The sequence below is a fragment of the Procambarus clarkii genome, chromosome 79, assembly GCF_040958095.1.
Source record: "Procambarus clarkii isolate CNS0578487 chromosome 79, FALCON_Pclarkii_2.0, whole genome shotgun sequence".
Taxonomy (NCBI): domain Eukaryota; kingdom Metazoa; phylum Arthropoda; class Malacostraca; order Decapoda; family Cambaridae; genus Procambarus; species Procambarus clarkii.
The window spans coordinates 5,850,190-5,871,621 of record NC_091228.1 but is presented as its reverse complement, the minus strand read 5'-3'; the positions used below and the strand labels follow the sequence as shown (position 1 = coordinate 5,871,621).

At 45.4% G+C, this 21,432-nt stretch overlaps 1 protein-coding gene across 1 annotated transcript in view; it reads left to right on the top strand.

The window, feature by feature from the left end:
• The window catches only part of LOC123764478 (uncharacterized), an 83,893-nt gene that overhangs the window by 55,008 nt on the left and 7,453 nt on the right, over positions 1 to 21,432 (top strand). The window contains exon 2 of the mRNA XM_069314482.1: positions 16,568 to 16,819. Coding sequence (XP_069170583.1) covers positions 16,568 to 16,819 — 252 coding nt within the window. The remainder of the gene's footprint in view (positions 1 to 16,567; positions 16,820 to 21,432) is intronic.

The window sequence follows — 21,432 nt, the reverse complement described above, 5'->3', positions numbered from 1 at the left end:
GGTGGTCCAAGATGAGACCCCCCGCTCCCACAGGTGGTGGTCCAAGATGAGACCCCCCGCTCCCACAGGTGGTGGCCCAAGATGAGACGCCCCACTCCCACAGGTGGTGGCCCAAGATGAGACGCCCCACTCCCACAGGTGGTGGCCCAAGATGAGACGCCCCACTCCCACAGGTGGTGGCCCAAGATGAGACGCCCCACTCCCACAGCTGGTGGCCCAAGATGAGACGCCCCACTCCCACAGCTGGTGACCCAAGATGAGACGCCCCACTCCCACAGCTGGTGGCCCAAGATGAGACGCCCCACTCCCACAGCTGGTGGTCCAAGATGAGACGCCCCACTCCGACAGCTGGTGGCCCAAGATGAGACGCCCCACTCCCACAGCTGGTGGCCCAAGAGCTTAGATCTACTCTAGAGAAACCAGTGTACGAACCCAACACCAGGCAATATGGCAGACAAAATCAAGAGAGGAAAAGTTACAGAAATAAGAAGTTAAAATGATAAAAAAGGAGAGAAAGATGAACACTAAAATAACATTTCAGACATTAAGAAGAGAAACAAGAGATTGAAAGTAATAATGAGTTGGTTGTTAAGGGCGAAGGGGAACACGGTGGCCCTTCTGAAGGAGGTCAAAGGTCACCTCCTTAGATGGCTGTCGTGCAATTTTGCGGTGGGTGAAGGTTAAATACCAAGCGGGACTCGAACCCTGACACCAGGTAGTTGAGACGAGCCAGGTATGTGCCCAGATACCTGGGTAAATACTTCCTATATATATATATATAATTGCAAGAGTAATTAAGATATTTTCATCTAAATATATAAAATAAATATATTAGAACCATATAATATGAACAATATCCCAAGAGCGTGATGGGTATATGGGAAAAAAATAGTGAGGTATTGCAATGGATTCGAACTCTCTCGTTCCGTCAAAAAGGGGATGACCCCGTCATTAGGCAATGCTCATCCTTCCAGCGTCCGACCCCAAAGAGGAATGCTCCTATAAATGAACATTTTGATATATTAGATAATTTAAATTTGGTGTATAGTTAGGCCTATGTTAGGTTATGTTAATTTACAGGATGTCAGCGAAGTGCTTTGAATTTTTGAAAATTTTGAAATTCAAAAATTTGAATTTTTTTTGAACGGCGGGTAACTCTAACGGTCATGTCACGTGATTCGTGACGTCAGAGGCAACTGTCAGGGCGGGATTATTACTTGAAGAATCTTCCAGAAAACTTATTTAGTAGAATTTTTGTTTTTATTGCTTTGATGTTGGAAACGTTTTTAACGAGGTATTGTTTCCCTTAAAGGAGACGGAGGGGGGGGGGAGGGTAGAGAAGGGGGAGGGGGTAGGAGAAAGTGGTGGCAGTAGAGACGGGGAGGGGGAGGGAATTATCGGGGAAAGCGGCAAGCCATTACGACTATATATAGCCCTTGCAAGGGATCAGGATCAGGCTTTGGGATGGGACGGAGGGAAAGGAATGGTGTCCAACCACTTCTGGATGGTCGAGGGGATTGAACGCCGACCTGCATGAAGCGAGACCGTCGCTCTACCGTCCAGCCCAAGTTGTTGGGGAAGGGAAGAACCAGCAAGAACAGGAGCCGATAAGATGATACGGTCGTTCACATAATGGCGCTTGCGTCTTCAAGGATCACACCATTAAATCCGGCAAGTCTTGTAAGCGTGAGAGCGTTCTTTCAGTGGCAGTTACATCTAATAGATCACACATGGGCCTCCCCCCCTTCCCCATCCCCCCTTCCCCTCATCAAGCATCATCCCCCCATTCTTCCAACGTGCTCATCCCCTCTCCAGACCTGCCTCATCTGGCCTAAACAAAACCTCATCAGCTTATCAAGATTGTAACCTGCTTAGCTTAATGGGTTCAGGTTGTGAGCCCATTTATATGTTCCTGTGATGTTATATGGGGTCCACTACCACACACAGGGTGGGTATGGGGCCCACTACCACACACAGGGTGGGTATGGGGTCGACTACCACACACAGGGTGGGTATGGGGTCGACTACCACACACAGGGTGGGTATGGGGTCCACTACCACACACAGGGTGGGTATGGGGTCCACTACCACCCACAGTATGGGTATGGGGCCCACTACCACCCACAGTATGGGTATGGGGCCCACTACCACCCACAGTATGGGTATGGGGCCCACTACCACCCACAGTATGGGTATGGGGCCCACTACCACCCACAGTATGGGTATGGGGTCCACTACCACCCACAGTATGGGTATGGGGTCCACTACCACCCACAGTATGGGTATGGGGTCCACTACCACCCACAGGATGGGTATGGGGTCCTTTTTTTATGAGAGGAGAGGCATAGGTGAAGGGAAGTATAGAAGTGGGAAATACAGTGAGAGGTATGAAAGCAGGCGGGCTGTCCGCCTTGCTGACACGATGTGTGGGTGTTGGCAGCTAAGCTAAGCTGGCTCCCTCTTGTCAGGGAGCTGTGAGTGTGTGAGAGGTTCTTCACATGTGTTTCACGATATGTGGATGTCTATAGATGAATACTGTGTAGCATTCATATATACACACTCCGATGCTTCCACACATGTTGTTCTGTTTAAGGCTCTTTATTGTATTACTTATTTATATACATATATATACAGTATTTTATATATACAAAAATTATTTTTTGTATTTAATTATTGGGGGAGGGATTTCTGGTCAGTATTTCATCTGGGAATTATGTACTGTGGGGCGGGGTTTGCATCTAGTAAATCGAGGCTCTTGGACCACCAGCTGTGGGAGAGGGGCGTCTCATCTTGGGCCACCAGCTGTGGGAGTGGGGCGTCTCATCTTGGGCCACCAGCTGTGGGAGTGGGGCGTCTCATCTTGGGCCACCAGCTGTGGGAGTGGGGCGTCTCATCTTGGGCCACCAGCTGTGGGAGTGGGGCGTCTCATCTTGGACCACCAGCTGTGGGAGAGGGGCGTCTCATCTTGGGCCACCAGCTGTGGGAGTGGGGCGTCTCATCTTGGGCCACCAGCTGTGGGAGTGGGGCGTCTCATCTTGGGCCACCAGCTGTGGGAGTGGGGCGTCTCATCTTGGACCACCAGCTGTGGGAGAGGGGCGTCTCATCTTGGGCCACCAGCTGTGGGAGTGGGGCGTCTCATCTTGGGCCACCAGCTGTGGGAGTGGGGCGTCTCATCTTGGGCCACCAGCTGTGGGAGTGGGGCGTCTCATCTTGGGCCACCAGCTGTGGGAGCGGGGCGTCTCATCTTGGAGTAATCTTTCTAACATTGGGTCCTCTAGCATTTCGATGGTGTTCCACACCCTGATGGCTTGGTGCTGCAGTCTGATATTTAGTGGCTGTATGTTCAGGAGTTCGTGGAGCTCCTGGATTGTCTGATCATATGGTGGACGGTGTTTTGCTGCTCTCCTTAGCGCCTTATTTTGTACTGCTTGCAGTTTCTGCATGTTAGTTTTCTTTATGGTGTGTAGTGGTACTGGGGGATACTCTAGATGCGGCCGAACTAGAGCCTTATATAGGTGGATCTGAATATTAGTACTGAGGCTTCGGAATCTTCTCAGTTTTCCTAAGGCTACTTTGGCTTTGTTTAGTCGGTCCCTTACATGAGTTTGTATCCCTGTTCTATTTATCATAAGTCCCAGTATTCTGCCTACCTCCGCATATTGAATCGGATGGTTGTCAAGGATGATGGGGTCCGGGTTTCTTTTCGCAATGTGTATTATCTGGAACTTTTGTTTTTTGGTGATAATTTTCCATTGCCTCTCAAAGTTGTTTATGAGTTCAATTGCTGCCTTGGTCTTGTCGGCTAGTAGCGGCTTTAATGGTCCCGGTTGGCATATTATTTGGGTGACATCGTCAGCGTATGTGATGTATTCTCCATGTTGGGGTTGGGGTAGGTCAGCTGTATATATGTTGAATAGGGGTCCACCCCCCACCAGCTACAGCATAATAGATGCTCCCCCCCCCACTCCCATACAACCTCCCCGTTCCCCATTCTTTCCGATCGTAAAGGTACTCTGCTCCCCCCTACTCCATAACCCTCACCCCCCACCTTCCCCCACATACCCAGCTTTGACATGCTTCCAGGACTCACCAGATACACACGGGAGACATCTCCCGTCACGTAGGGTGCAGTCGCACCTCCTCAGATCTCCAGTATCAGCTCTCGATACTGGTAATGTCTCAAAAGGGCCACCACTTACGGGCTATTCATGCCCGTGCCACCTTTTGGGTGGCTTAATCTTCATCAATCAATCACCAGATGTACCATACCCTTCACTCTTAACTCATCTGGAAACACAAATGAGTCAAATGAGACACAAAGAACGTGAGGAAATACACGTCCCAGCACGTGGGTTATCTTGCTCTTATCTTGAGGTTATCTTGAGATGATTTCGGGGCTTTAGTGTCCCCACGGCCCGGTCCTCGACCAGGCCTCCACCCCCAGGAAGCAGCCCGTGACAGCTGACTAACACCCAGGCACCAGGTATTTTACTGCTAGGTAACAGGGGCATAGGGTGAAAGAAACTCTGCCCATTGTTTCTCGCCGGCGCCCGGGATCGAACCCGGAACCGCAGGATCACAAGTCCAGTGTGCTGTCCGCTCGGCCGACCGGCTCCCTGGGTGGGGGGAAGGGGCGGCGATATCAACAAGTTTTATACACAGAAAGAGGAAGGTTTAGAAGCCACCTCAGTGAACAGTTTTACAGATTCGACAGAGAATCTAATGTTAGGAAAGTTAAACTATCACGCAGTAATTACCAACGAGGTTGTTAGACTTAAGTGTAAACAAGGGGCTGGGTATAAGGAGCTTTAGGCCTAACTGGGGGTCTTGTTGCTCCAGGTTCGTTATAATTTATCGTTCCTGACGTTCCCAAGACGCTTTCCTGACGTTCCTAAGACTCTTTCCTAAGACTTCCCTAACGCCCCTAAGACTTTTCTGACGTTACCACTTTCCTGATGTTCCCAAGACTTTTCCAGACGTTCCTAAGACTATCCTGATGTTCCCAAGACTTTGCTGACGTTCCCAAGACTTTCCTGACGTTCCCAAGACTTTCCTGACGTTCCTAAGACTTCCCAAACGTCCCTAAGACTTTGCTGACGTTCCCAAGACTTTCCTGACGTTCCTAAGACTTCCCTAACGTCCCTAAGACTTTTCTGACGTTCCCAAGACTTTCCAGACGTTCCTTAAGAGTCTTGCGTTTGTAGCTTCCGTCTATGTGCTAGTTTGCCCTACTAGTGTGTGGCGAGACAGTGGGCTTCGTTCCCGTCTCGCACTCGACGATCCGAGATTTGAATTGGGGAACAGAAATGGTTGTGCACGTTCCCTCTCACCTAATGCATCTGTTCACCTAGCAGTAAGTAGGTACCCGGGAGGTATAGGCAACTGTTGTGGGGTTGTATGCTAGGGGAGGGGGGGGCTTGATATAAGCCTAAAGGACATATATTATATAATAATTGTCAGGGGGCGTGGGACTACCTAATGCATAGATTCGAACTCACGTTTATTGCTAGGTGGACAGGAGTATCGGGTGATAGGAAACGCTCCCAATCCTTCGGCCCGGGATACACATACTCGGGCTTCTTGTCCCCGACAACGGGAATTACTGCGGACAAGCGGTTGTTTACAACCGCCTCGTCCAACCACTTGGGCTGGACGGTAGAGCGACGGTCTCCCTTCATGCAGGTCGGCGTTCAATCCCCGACCGTCCACAAGTGGTTGGGAACAAGTCTTTTCCCTCCGTCCCATCCCAAATCCTTATCCTGACCCCTTCCCAGTGCTATATAGTCGTAATAGCATGGCGCTTTCCCCCTGATAGTTTCCTTCCCTTTCCTTACAACCGCCTCTCCCAGCATCTGGGAGAGACGCCCCCCCCCCTGGGTGAAGGGAGAGGTAGGTTACCTGTTTACAATGGTATTGTTGTAGGCCGGAGTATAGGCCTAGAACCTCAGGTACTGGAATCGGGTGGGCTATTGAGTGTGTGTGTGTACTCACCTAATGGTACATGTGTGGGTTGTATTATTTTTTTTTTAATTTTGCCCCGAGGGGCGAGTTTATTGGGCAGCGTCACTCATCCTGTGAGTGAACACACCGCCATAGTGACAGTATTGGGCAGCGCCACTCATCCTGTGAGTGGACACACTGCCATAGTGACAGTATTGGGCAGCGCCACTCATCCTGTGAGTGGACACACCGCCATAGTGACAGTATTGGGCAGCGCCACTCATCCTGTGAGTGGACACACCGCCATAGTGACAGTATTGGGCAGCGCCACTCATCCTGTGAGTGGACACACCGCCATAGTGACAGTATTGGGCAGCGTCACTCATCCTGTGAGTGGACACACCGCCATAGTGACAGTATTGGGCAGCGCCACTCATCCTGTGAGTGGACACACCGCCATAGTGACAGTATTGGGCAGCGCCACTCATCCTGTGAGTGGACACACCGCCATAGTGACAGTATTGGGCAGCGTCACTCATCCTGTGAGTGGACACACCGCCATAGTGACAGTATTGGGCAGCGCCACTCATCCTGTGAGTGGACACACCGCCATAGTGACAGTATTGGGCAGCGTCACTCATCCTGTGAGTGGACACACCGCCATAGGGACAGTATTGGCCAGTGTCACTCATCCTGTGAGTGGACACACCGCCATAGTGACAGCATTGGGCAGCACCACTCATCCTGTGAGTGGACACACCGCCCCATAGTGACAGTATTGGGCAGCGCCACTCATCCTGTGAGTGAACACCGCCATAGTGACAGTATTGGGCAGCGCCACTCATCCTGTGAGTGAACACACCGCCATAGTGACAGTATTGGGCAGCGCCACTCATCCTGTGAGTGAACACACCGTCATAGCAGCATGTACAACACTCCCAAATAGGAAGAAAACCCGCTGTGTTGTTCATCCTGTCACTTGTACCCAGACACAGCTGGGACTTGCTTAACTATCTCAACTGAAGAGCTTCTCAAACAAGAAGATTAACATGTGTCAACCCTTAAAAGCTTACGGTCTCTTGCGGGTGAAAAATGGGGGAATCTCTTAAAAATAGTATCAATATTTGACAAATAGTGTTTTTGTAACTCTGCTTTGGCTCTTTGGTCGCGCTTCTCGACTGTCTTTTGGTGGGGTATTGATGCTTCTGATGTTAAGATAAGCATCTTATTGCTTCGTAATTACAATTATTACCTAACCTATAATAGGTATAGGTTAGGTAATAATTGTAATTACGAAGCAATAAGATGCTTATGTTAAGATACTAACAAGGTTAGGTAAGGTCGGTGTTTTCTATGAATCTTTTTAAGGGTATCTATTATGTTTAGTATATCACCTATGCACGTAGTTAATAAGTCAATATTGACTTTACGAATTTGCGAGAACGGGTTGTCTGATTTACGGTCGTCTGCGGAACACGACTAGGTGTCGTCGTGTGGGTCGTCACGGGGGGGGGGGCTCGTCCTATAACGTACTGGGAAGATTGGCTCCTCTTTCTTAATCTTTATTGTCGTGAGATTTGCAGTGCTATAACCAAGCACTAATTCAGTGTAAGATGTCTCCTCAGTGATTAAACTCCTGTTCCATAGTAAAGGACAACAGTGATTAGATCAGGGAAAGGGAAGTAGTGTGTATGCGCTGCTCCTGTTCCAGAGGAATCCGGTTACAACGGGTCCTTCTAAATGGAACAGAATGAGACGGGGAAAAAAATACTTGTGGGGTAAGGGGATCATCTTGAGATGATTTCGGGGTTTTTTAGTGTCCCCGCGGCCCGGTCCTCGACCAGGCCTCCACCCCCAGGAAGCAACCCGTGACAGCTGACTAACACCCAGGTAACAGAGGCATAGGGTGAAAGAAACTCTGCCCCTTGTTTCTCGCCGGCGCCAGGGATTGAACTCAGGACCACAAGTCCAGCGTGCTGTCCGCTCGGCCGACCAGCTCCTTATGTGACTCCCTTCATAGTGACATTCGTAGCAAAAGTACAGCTCAGCGAGGAAGCCAAAGGAACCTTTGCATCTTTTCTCGATCTTTGGCGCCTTTGTTTACAAACATAGTCTCTTTGAACAGTCTCCGTGGTGTAGTGGTAAGACACTCGCCTGGCGTTCCGCGAGCGCTATGTCATGGGTTCGTATCCTGGCCGGGGAGGATTTACTGGGCGCAATTCCTTAACTGTAGCCTCTGTTTAACGCAACAGTAAAATGTGTACTTGGATAAAAAAACGATTCTTCGCGGCAGGGGATCGTATTCCAGGGACCATAGGATTAAGGACTTGCCCGAAACGCTACGCGTACTAGTGGCTGTACAAGAATGTAACAACTCTTGTATATATCTCAAAAAAAAAAAAACATTAAACTGTTTCCGAGCTCGGAAGCAATAGGAGACAGTATGGTTATAATACACATTTGGATGCAGGCGATGAGTCACAATAACGTGGCTAAAATATGTTGACCAGTCCACACACTAGAAGGTGAAGGGACGACGACGTTTCGGTCCGTCCTGGACCATTCTCAAGTCGATTGTGAATGATTCACAATCGACTTGAGAATGGTCCAGGACGGACCGAAACGTCGTCGTCCCTTAAACATTTGGATGTTTCGATGCTCGTAAACTGTTTAATCAATAACAAAACCGGCAAAGGTTGAGAAATGATAGACAGGTTTCGTAAGTAGATCTATCCCTCTCCTTGGAATAAAGATTTATCCAGCAGCGCGTTTCCCACGGGTCGATGGCCATCTCGTGTTCCCTACCCGGTCGGCCGTGCGGACAGCACGCTGGACTTGTGATCCTGTGTTCGATCCCAGGCGCCGGCGAGAAACAATGGGCAGAGTTTCTTTCACCCTATGCCCCCCTGTTACCTAGCAGTAAAATAGGTACCTGGGTGTTAGTCAGCTGTCACAGGCTGCTTCCTGGGGGGTGGAGGCCTGGTCGAGGACCGGGCCGCGGGGACATTAAAAAGCCCCGAAATCATCTCAAGATAACCATCTCAAGAATCTCAAGATACCCACCCGCTTCCGTCCACAAAGAGGAGTAGAGGGGCGTTCAGGCGCTGGAGAAACGCACCTGAATGCGTACGGGAACCTGGTTCCCGTACAAGCTATACAGACCACGGGCTGCCGACACATCTATCCTCGAGTATGACGGGGGAAGCACATTCCAAGCCACGCTACACGCGTCAGACTAGTGTGCTGCGGCTTTTAGGCCAGCGTGCTATAGTGGGTATCTGATTTATTATTATTAACATCTTTATTGACAAAATTAATTATAATTTTGCCTAATCTGAGGATTTTGATAGTCTTATTAAAGTGAGGATAATGCTGGTATTCACTATCACGCAGGACAGAGGGTCATACATAAGACAATAGGTCTAAACTGTAGGCTGAAGCACATATATATCATGGTTACAATCAATGTTGGTATCTAAGGTACCCTCAACGCTTGGTTCATTCTATCTTCTACGGTACCCGAGTTGATTTGGTTTCTATTTCTCTCTCTCTCGAACGACTTGGGGTGGACGGTAGAGCGATGGTCTCGCGTCATGTAGGTCGGCGTTCAATCCCCGACCGTCTACAAGTGGTTGGGCACCATTCCTTCCCCCCCCCCCCCCCCCCCCCCGTCCCATCCCAAATCCTTCCCAGTCCTATATAGTCGTAATGGCTTGGCGCTTTCCTTTGACAATTCCTTCCTTCTGTCTGTCTGTTGTTGTTTTAGATTCAGCTACTCGGAACAAGTTCCAAGTAGCACGGGCTATGGTGAGCCCGTAACTTACGTGGCACAGTAGCAGGGTAAGTAGCACGGGCTATGGTGAGCCCGTAGTGGACTTACCTGGCACAGGAACGGTGCCCTGTGCTGTCTTTCTCTCCTCACAAGTAGGTGCAGGAACAGATAACCGCTAACTCCAATCAGCTGACTGAGAGCTTTCTCATACAAATCTTGTAAGGCTTAAATACAATTTTCTGGAAGTCGTAACCGAGCACATCGGAACTATTAAGTTAAGAACCTAATGGTGAAACTGGGCTGTTCCATGACTTAAGACAAAGCATGAGAGCTCGTGAGATTCCAGAAACACTGTGAACAATAGAACATTACTCCGGTGTGCTTAGTGTGAGGGGGGGGGGTGCCTTGGGCATCCCCCTTCAAGAGTGTTTAAGTTAAAAACTGTAATTACAGAATTGACCAAGCTGCGTGTCACCCTTAATTACAATTCACATGCACAACAAACACACCCACACACACAGCCGGTGGCCGAACGGACAGCACGCTGGGCACGTGATCCTGTGGTCCCTGGTTCGATCCCGGGCGCCGGCGAGAAACGATGGGCAGAGTTTCTTTCATTCTGTGACCCTGTTACCTAGCAGTAAATAGGTACCTGGGAGTTAGTCAGCTGTCACGGGCTGCTTCCTACGGTGTGTGTGGAAAAAAATAGTAGTAGTAGAAACAGTTGAGAGGCGGGCCGAAAGAGCAGAGCTCAGCTCCCGCAAGCACAACTAGGTGAATACACACAAATATATATATGAAAAAGTACTACAATCTTTGGAAAGGAGAAATGTAAAAAATATTGATCGGAACCTTTTGTTTCCTTTAGCTTGAAGATGTAGGGTTTCAAAAATCAAATTTATCAAACAATACCTGTTACTATTTTGTATGTGGTGATCATGTCATTTAGTAGCCGAATGGCGCTAGATTAGCTGAGCGCGGTGGCCACGTTAATGAACAGGTGGGAAGAATTGAGGCTGTGTAGGTAAAGCAATCCTGAGATGGGAGTAATAGGGAAAAGATGGAGATAGATTAGTACACGACACAGCCCAATCGGCTCTGAAACCTGTACACCAGTTGATTGAATATTGAGAGGCGGGACCGAGAAACCGAAGCTCAATTGGGTAAATAGGTGCGTAAACACGATGAACAACCCAGCGGGTTTTCTTCCTATTGGGGAGTGTTGTACATTCTGCTATGGCGGTGTGTCCACTGACAGGATGAGTGGCGCTGCCCAATACTGTCACTATGGCGGTGTGTCCACTCACAGGATGAGTGGCGCTGCCCAATACTGTCACTATGGTGGTGTGTTCACTCACAGGATGAGTGGCGCTGCCCAATACTGTCACTATGGCGGTGTGTCCACTCACAGGATGAGTGGCGCTGCCCAATACTGTCACTATGGCGGTATGTTCACTCACAAGATGAGTGGCGCTGCCCAATAAACTCGCCCCTCGGGGCAAAATTTACACACCACACACTATACAGCTCTCACTCTCAATACCACAACACAAACTCGTATACAAAGTAGCAACAGCAGAGTGGTCTAACCTGTCATGTAGAAAGTAGCAGTGGTCACATGATGAGCACGGAACGTGGTTGGTGTGAAGACATGGAAGAAAAACTAACTGGATTTGCCAGTGAGAAATTTCTTGTCACACCATGAAGAATCCCGTGAGAATGAAGAAAAATGATGAGCTAGCCTAACTGGACCACACCCCCCCCCTACCCCTCCAGTTTTTTTTTACTCACATAAAAGTATATTACTTGAACAATAAATATAAGTGCGTTTGCGATGGGTAGGGACTGTGTGTTGATATTTGATCACCAGCTGGAACTGGGGCTGACTAGTGTGAAGGGAAAGCCAGTCAGTTCAGAATACAAAATAAGGAATAATGATGATGGAATGAGATTTTCTAAACGGATCGGTTAGAGTTACCGCTGCCCTCACTACGTGAGCTCTCACTTCTCAAGCTTTCATGTGTTTCCTCTTCACAAAGTTTGCAGAGAAACCTACTTCTAATCTTTAACATATACGATAAACTGATAAATAATGACAACCTTGCCAAATAATCAAGTAGATATATCTATATTGTGTCACAGTAACTAACGTCCGTGCACTGAATTAACAACAGGACACAAGATTGCATTAATTACGGCATGATAAATCACCTCATTACCGCGAAGGTTACCTTCTTAACCCTGCAACAAGTTTCTGGCTTTTATATATATATAATATAAAAATTGTTACCCCTTTCATCGCTGTAATTCCTCGAAAAAATGAGTTTTGTCCAACAGACCCGCGATATTTGCATTTTTAATATATAACAGTTTTCTGTAACTGATCATAATTTCATTTGGGCAGACTTGGTTATCGTTAAAATTCAACAGTTACATTGTCAATGCTTAATGATTTTACCTGGAGGGCATTGTGGAACATTACAGTGTAGGGAATAATAGGGTTTATGATTTACTTGGTTGAAGATACTCTCACACAGACGTCAAGAGAAAACTACTCTGAGAGTCGAAAGTTTGGCGAGAGGGACTTGAGGTAGCTGGGTACCTGAGACCGTACAACGTCGCCGGCTGAATATGAATAACTGGTCGGAAAGTGAAAACCTAATTGGTGTGCATGGCGTAATGGGAAGCCATGCGCGAGGCTACTAAAGTAATTGATGTGGGGGAGGCGCTGACCGTTATATCTTGAGGCTTCAATGGGTCCGCTGTTCTAATTATCTATTTTTTTTACAAGCTACTTGGAAATTTGTGTTGAGAGTAGTTGAATTTACAACAGCAAGTGTTAACCGTTCTGATATACCACCAGAGATCTGTTGAGGAATACATAATCTAGTTTAGCTAAATGATTACTGGTGATATGGTAGGTAGCCTAATGCGAGACAAAGGAATTTGAGTTTAAACTTAACTGGGATACGATACTACATCAGGCATTTTAGCAAGTTTCATAATTAGATTACAGTGGCATAGGTTATCATGATAAGCGTGGCCCTTTACAACAGTGTTACGTATGCAGACATTACCGTTTCTTGACACAGTAATATGCACCTCATTTTGACCAGGAAGTGATTGTGTCAGACACAGCCGGCTGTAGGGTAGAGGTCAGGTTGTGTCGACCTTTTATACTATATTAGAAACTAGACTAGGTGAAAATTGTCTTATACTTTCAAATGAAGATAATTGTGTTAGTAACCAAAGACTTGAAAAGGAACTATTAAAGGCTTGGAACCTTAATTTACTACGTGGGTGATGAAGATTTTAGGGAGCCAGGATCATATTAAGACTTTTAGAAGTCCTAAGCACTAAAAGGATTATGCTCCCACCACCCGTATCCTCCCCCATACATGTGTAATTAAAGTTAAATATTGTAAAGTATACTGGACTAAAAGAGGTTTTTCGAAATTACACAAAACGTACAATAATTTAAAAATACATTTTGCCCCGAGGGGCGAGTTTATTGGGCAGCGCCACTCATCCTGTGAGTGGACACACCGCCAAAGTGACAGTATTGGGCAGCGCCACTCATCCTGTGAGTGGACACACCGTCATAGTGACAGTATTGGGCAGCGCCACTCATCCTGTGAGTGGACACACCGCCATAGTGACAGTGCCACTCATCCTGTGAGTGGACACACCACCGCCATAGTAGCATGTACAACACTCCCCAATAGGAAGAAAACCCGCTGGGTTGTTCATCATGTATGCTGGAGTTAAAACATTTAAATATTCTCGTGCAAATGTTTTAGATACATTCATGAAAAATCAGTTTGTATGAGACAGAGGCGAATCAGTTTTGTGATGACTTTTGTAATGTTTTCAACAGAGGAAAAGTGCGTTCTGAGGAGCTATTGGTAATCGTTAATGTTAGGAAAGTTCGTAGTGCGATATCAACATTTAGAAATATACATGAATTGTATACAAGTCTTTCACTATTGTCAGGATTAATGTGACAAAATTGAATTTAAAAATTCTTGTCGTAGTTTTCCAGAGATTTCATGTTGAAATCACTAAGGTACGAGACAACTGTTCTTGAGAAATAAGTTTGACAATGTTCTTCGTCAGATAAGTCTATATATATCGTTTAGAAAAGAAACTGTAGGCAATAGTTGTTTGAGCGCTCTCTCTCAAGTGTACAAATTATAACGAAGTAGTTGAATCGCGAAATTTGTAAAAAATTCAATGCTGTTAATGATTTAGTCCCATCATTGGCAGTTATTTCCTGGATTCGCTTCCGGGATCAGGTAATATATCTTCAAATCCTTCGAGAAATTGTGTAAGACTGCAGGTGGTTTGCGCCTGTTTTTAAAATACAATTATTTTTCTTAGGGAACTTGCAGAGTGAAAGTATTGTGGAATTGTATTCCATATGATGTATACAAACTAGAGTTCCTTTGTTTGCAAGTGAAATATTTCCTCTCGTAAAGTTTGGCCTAATATGGTTAAGAAATGTAAATGGGCACGTGGGGAAAAATAAGTGTAACGGGACTATTGTGAAAAATCTTAGTGGTACTGAGCAAGACTTGAAGAATGTGAACAACACAAGATATGAAATTCCTTGATAACGTCTTGTCATAAGACGTACACTCCGAAATATTGATTTAGCAAATAAGATAAAAATAAGGTGCTTTGCTATTTCTTCAAAATGAGGAATGTTATATCGTTAAACTAGTTTTCAATCTGCAAAGGAGAGACGTATCTTAGTACACTGCTCAATTTGTTAAAGTGAAAATGTCCCTTTATTTAGTTGTATATATTTTTTTTTCCAAATCCCTGTGAGTAGTGCCGTTTTGAATTAAAAATGTATTATGCCACACAACGAGATAGTGAAGGTTTAGTGTAAAAAATGGAGGAACGAACATATAGAGAGGCCTTATTTATGGTGAAAACAATATTTATTTTATACTTGTCATCGTTTCTTTAGATGCGGATTTGTTTTATGTTGGTAAACAATTGCTCTTGATCCACCATGAAGGAAGCTACATCATAGGTACCAGAATGTACAGTACAGTAGAATATATTATTACACAAACTTTCTGGGACAGTTTTACTACGTGAAAGTGCGAATCTCATTGCATACCTAGAATGTTTCTCTTCTCAGTTCGTGTTGTAAAATGTCAGCTTGGAAGAATTTGTAAAATTGAACCAGTTTTTCTTGATGTAGGTGGAGTTTTTATTTTGTATATTATTATTTTCTACCACAGACGTGGCCACACATTTACATTTTCTTCTGTCCTGTATGGACAGGGTGAGAGATTTATTGAACAATCAATCACAGAAGGTGATTGTAGTTGTTTTAAAATGCTAGGCTAAATACATAGATAAACAGAGTTATGTATGCTACATAAAGTGTTCCATGTATCTTTTACATAGTGTAAGTAACACGACATCAGCCGTTCGGGCTATGAAGACAGCCTCATATACGAGGCATTTAAGGGCTTGCACCGGGCTAGTTTGAGATAGGAAAACTATCACAACAATTTACAGATAATGAAATAAAGAATTATAAATATTGGTGCGCCTGTTTAGTAAATCCAGTCGTGTTTGTAACGTTAATTATTTTTAATGAAAGTCCTTCCCGTTTCTAAATAGCCTAATGAATATGAGACGCGGAAAATGAATCAATTAGAGCGGCAGCAGAGCTTGGCAAAGTTTCCGCACGGACAAGTCTGTATGCAACGAGGTGAAACCGTTCATTAAACGAGCTGTATACCTGTACGTCAATTTGAATATAGCTCACAGAGCATGGTGAATGGTTTTGGCAAGTCTTCTCTTGGCTATATTAATATGGTATATCTTCATTTGGAAAGGGAGTATAGGAGAAATTTATCTAAGAGTTTATATTAGAACTGTAATGAACCTGATGTGTGTTTGCCATCCTCTGAGGCCGATGGGATGTTAAAATAGCAGTACAGCAATAGTCAATGCATATGTCATGAGAGGGAAAGTAGCTATAGTGTTGAAAGAACAGGTTAATGGAGTTGAGTTTCAACTGGCCCGTTCTCTGTTGGTTGTGCTAAGGGAAATGCGAACTGAATGCTGATAATTTGATGTGTTATTTCAGGCCTGCTATCAAGAGGATCCCTGGGAATAAGGAGCGGGTTGGTGGTGGTTGTACAACATTGGCGTTGGGAGTTACTGTACCTGGCGGTTGAGACTTGCACCAATTACCGTTGGTGTGTGTGAGTGAGAGATTAGCAGGGAGGTCAGAGTGCCACACTCACTTCACTCTCAAGACCAAGTGTGCCACGCTCGCTCAATTCAGCCAGTAAAGTGTTCCTTGTGGTGAAACGTTACGACCTGCAAGGACTTGATCAGCCTCTACAGTTCTGCAAGCATGTTTATGACCTTTGACACTGAGGTTGTAGGCCAAGGGACGTGTCAGATTTGGTTGCTCCAAAGGAAAGTCATTATGTTTTAAAGGAGAAATACATAACAACCCGGTATGTGTTTCCGCGGCCCGGTCTCAAGGAGGCCTACCCAACATATAACGTGTTTAGCTACACATTTGCCAAACGTTGCTGAGGACTAGCACATAGGCCTAGACTGTAGAGATTACCTAACAAGTACAATGTTGATGCTCTTGACTGAAGTATTGTGAGTGGGGGAATCATGTTTTATTTTCAGAAAATTGCGTACATATAATACTCTCTTTAAGAACACTTGTAATGTTATTAATATTTGTTCTCTATGTAATAGGCTACTACTATATAATTTGAGTCCACAAGAGTATATGCAGTATTACACACGTTGTGTAGAATTTAGGTGACTAATGTGCCATCTAATCCAATTTTGGTATTACAGGAGACGCAGGAGGAGGTGGAAGTGCTTGGAGAGGTAGCGGTAAGACGACCAGCCGTGTTGGTGTCTGGCGCCCTCGTCCTGTTGGGCGTCGTCGATTGCATAGTGAACCTGGCATGTGTGGCCGTGAGCGCCAGGGAGGCGTGTGGCCTCTACAGCAAGGGGCAGGACCACGCCCAGGGACTGTCAGAGGGACACAACCGCAAGGAGAGGCTCTACCGTTGGCTCGGGCAACAGAAGACAATCTTCCCTATTGTGAGTCCTAACCCCCCCCCCCCTTTCTTTGTACCCTATGTCCAGCCACTTTGATTGGAGGGTAGAGCGACGGTCTCGCTTCGTGCAGGTCGGCGTTCAATTGGTTGGGGGGATTGTGCGTATGGTACCCGTACTAGAGGAAACGTTTCGCCTATTTCCTGTGTAAATGTGGGACCTGTTTCAAATTTCCAGTGAGTCCATGTTTTTTTTTTTTGTTTGCAGGGATATTCCTGCGCGGGCCCATTTTGAGGTGCCTATGTATGCCCTCAATGGGGAAGTGAGCATTACTCAAGTGATTTGAAGAGTATGAGCATTGTGATGGGATCCCTGGATTTAAAGATTTATAGTAGTAGAAGCAAATATTTGTATATAGAGTATACAAGAAGGTACATAGCATAGTAATTACAATCTTGTAAAGCCACTAGTATGTGCAGGTCCTTAATCTAAGAAACTTTTAAGTAGGTAAATACTTGCCAAATTTATAAAAATGATAACAGTTACATAGCAAGAAAAAGAAAAGATGAGAGAAAATTGTAGGTATATTAAAGCACATAGGTAGCCGAGATTGATTGCAATGACAGCTTGACAAAAATTAATAGGCACAATGATATGGTTGTTTGGGAAACACTAGATACAGAGCAAATTTAAAGCTCAGTGTAGGAAACTATGTACTTTTTGTTTTTAAATGAGGCAAAAGTTTGACAGCTTTTCAATTCACTAGTGAGTGAGTTCCATAGAGTGTTTACACAGATTAAGTTTGACCCTGGGGATATCAAAGAGATATTTATTTCTGGTGTGGTGATAATGGGTCCTATTACATCTGTCCAGGGAGAGTTTCAGAGCATGGTTTGCATTTAAGAACAGAGTTTTGTAAATGTAGTTGACACAAGAGAATGTTTGGAGGGAGCTGAGTGTTGTCTGAAAGCAGATTTTTGCTGGTTTGCAGTGGCAGAACCCTATGTTTTGAGGTGCTTCCGGGGCTTAGCGTCCCCGCCGTCGAGCAGGCCTCATGGTTAATTAGGCATCCTTTGGAGGTGCTTATCCAGTTCTCTCTTGAACACTGTGAGGGGTCGGCCAGTTATGCCCCTTATGTGTAGTGGAAGCGTGTTGAACAGTCTCGGACCTCTGATGTTGATTGAGTTCCTGTTGCACATCCTGCCATTTCTGTGTGCAGGTTTGGGACCAGCCCCTCAATTATTATGTATCTCTGCCGCCTAAGCTCAAGGTTCTTTAGATGTTTAACTGAGTGGATTCTAGCAGTTAAGTATCTCTGCACGCTCTCCAGGTCAGCAATTTTTCCAGCTTTGAAAGGGGCTGTCATTGTGCAGCAGTACTCAACTGTAGAGAGCACAAGCGTTTTGAAAAGTTCTTGTTATCCAATCCTTGCAGTTGTGACTTTTTTCCATAGCGCATGAGGTGGAACTTATCGTCGTTAAAGACCATATTATTTTCTGTAGCCCATAAAAAGACGTGATCGGAGGTTTGCCAACTCATGAAAATCCTAGTGTCATTTGCAAAGGATGATACAGTGCGTTGTTGTCCGATATGAGGATGAGAAAAAGTACAGTACCCTGTGGTCGATTTTATTTTGTTGACTATTACACATTGGGTTGTGTTAGTCAGGAAATTGTAGATCCATGTGCCTATTTTCCCTTTTGAACGCATTTTATGTGCAATCACATTTATCAAAAGCTTTTGCGAAATTACATCAGCGTTTTGTTTGTCTTCCATAGCATAGTGGTCCTGTGATGTTACTTCTTAGCAGTGTCTCAGAATTTGTGATGATGTGCTATCGGTCTGTAATTTTTTGCCTCATTTCGTCCTTTATGGAGTGGTGCTATCTCTAGTATGACGGCAGTATCTAGGCTTTGTCTCCACAGAATGTGAAGGGCCTGCGATAGTGGTTTTTTACAGTTCATGGCTTGTTCAAAATCTAGTGGGGATAGGGCGACGTCTGATATATGATTTGATATCATATGCATGAAAAATTCATTTGGGTTATCAATTTTTAGTGCGTTTAATGGCTCGCTGAAAACAGAGTCGTACTGCTTCCTCATTTCTTTGTTGAAAGTTCCATCTCTCTTTCGCAGGGGCCCAATACTAGATGTGGTTTTTGATCTTGAATAGGAGAAAAAAATATTTCGGATTTCTCTCATGGCATTTTGCAGCTTGAGTTGAATTGTTTCTATTTGTCTACCCAACCTTCTTGAGATAGGGTGCGACTCTCAAGTTGTTCCACGATTCGTTTTCTTGGGCTATAGAGGGAACGACGTTGCCGTTCCAATCTGCAGTGCTACTGAGCTTATTTTTCCCAGGCAGTGGTTCAGGTTTGCTTTTTGTAGCTGTTCATTATTGAAGTTACATTCCCAATGGTTGTGATAACTTGAATTAAGTAACAATGAGGTTCAGCGTAGTTGGTTTAAAGCAAACCTATCGCACATCCTGGTATTACTCAGGTGCCGTAGGGTTTGCCTCCGGTGACTTATATACAAGGATCTCTATTTTGACTATCAGCACGTCTTTGATGTAGAGGGTGACCCTACCCTGTAGGCGGTGTTTCCTATCACATCTGAGATCCATATTTCACCATCTATAAAGTGAACTCTGTGTGTTTTTATATCTGACCATTGTTCTCCTCGTCGATGGAGTAGTGGCTGTCTGTCGGTTTTATTCGCCTGGTACCTTTTATATGAAAAGGTGGACATTCAGCATTGAAGTATTCACAGGTTTTGGTACAGATTCCATAATATCTTAATTTAGAGACTTTGTTATTTATGTGAGTGTCTTGTCTAGGAATAGGGCAAGAAAGTTTACATCCATAAGTGGGTAGTATCATGAGCAAACAATATTAGAGACATTAGGCAGAGCATTGAGATATATAAGGAATGGAAGAGGTCCTAGGATTCTGCCCTGTGGCACTCGTAGTATCATTGATGACTGTCACTAAGATAGGATCGGATTCCATAATGCTGGAGTTTAAGTAAGAGGTAGTTGTGATTAACAGTATCAAGGGCTTTTCTTAGGTCAATCGGAAACTCATGACGCCTACTTTGAAGGTGCTCTTGTCAAACATTGAAATGGAATTAGACTCGAGATTCTTATGTGTAAACATCCATGGATCTCCTCTGGTCAGTTACACATGTAATTAATAACTCGTGTCCCCCCAGGCAGCAACAGTAAATCTTCCCCTGCCTATATGTTGGTCCTGTAGAGAATATCTCAGAGGTTTTGTTCCATGTCCAAATTTCTTAAGTGTTAGAGTAGGATTTATAAGTGGTGATTAGCATAATAATTTTGTTGTCAATAAACTCGTTAAATTTTCCGTCTGACAGTCATAGAAAGTACTCTCCAAGTCAAGCAATGTTTCTTGATATAGTCTACATGGTGGCAGCATTTTTATGAGGTAGGAATAGAGCTGTTTGTAGGTAGATTTGATATTGGTCATGTCCGGCGGATTGCCGTTACTCTTGCATACAATTGAACTGCCTTGGGTTTTAGAGAGTGTATGATGGACACAACATCTGCCGGGCGAAAGGAGAAGAGAGTTTGGATAGCTGGTAATATGCGTGTGAGGGCTTTTACTGCCAAGATTAGCAACCATTCTTATACAGTTTTATTTACTTGATTGAATCTATTCACATAATAAGAAAGTTTTGCCCTCTACGTTATTAGGGTGTCATTTGTAAATAATGTCAAAAAGCTATGACTCATTTTTGTCGAAGATACAATGGGTTGGTATGTTTACATTCATGTCAAGCAACTAACAGGTAGAAAAGTAGTGGTGCACAGACGTTGTAACCTCTGCGTTCTGGTCGACAGAAAATGAGTATCCACCGGCCTAGTTTACCTGTTATCCTCCTTGGGACAGTCCTCTCCAATTCTGCTGGGCATCTTTTCCTTCCCCCGTTCTGGTTCTATTTTGACGCCCGGGTGCTTGAGGAGGCATACTTTTGCACCCGACGTCGAGAGCGAGCGGAACCTTTTATGGTCAATCCCCCTGATCTCGACGGACTGTCGGTTTCTTAAGGTGGCGTATACTCACGACGCACCCGGCGATAGCTTCTTGTTGGGTGTCCGGGCACATACGTCAAGATGATAACCCCTGTTTCACCTTCTCAGGCTCGTGGGGTGGGCGACCAAGCCCCCGAGTCGGTCCGTATAGCCTCCGCTGCATTGGGCCCCAAGTGGTGACTACCTCGTCCTCGCAGTTGTGCTACCTATCAAGCCTTGTTTGGTCCCCTCCCTGCTCCTTCTCGAAGAATGCCAGTGTTGGCACCCGCCCACATCAGGGTTGTGAAGATTACCTTTGATGGTAGGACCCTCTGTCATTCTTGCTGGTGCCAGGAGTACATTCCATCTCCCCAACTGGGGTGAGGCCCATCCTGCCTCCATTACAAGCTTGAAGCTCCGGGAGCGTTTATCTTTTCCTGAGGCGAGACGCCAGCTCCTAGAATCCGTTGCCCAGTCTATTGATGTGAGAAGCGTAAACCTGGCTCCTCAGATCTGTTCTCCCGTTTCCTTGCCATGCCCCCTAACCCTGATATTCTTTCCTCGAACTCCAAGTGTCGATGCTCTCCCCCCCAGCGTGTTGAATTGTCGTCATTCTGACGAAT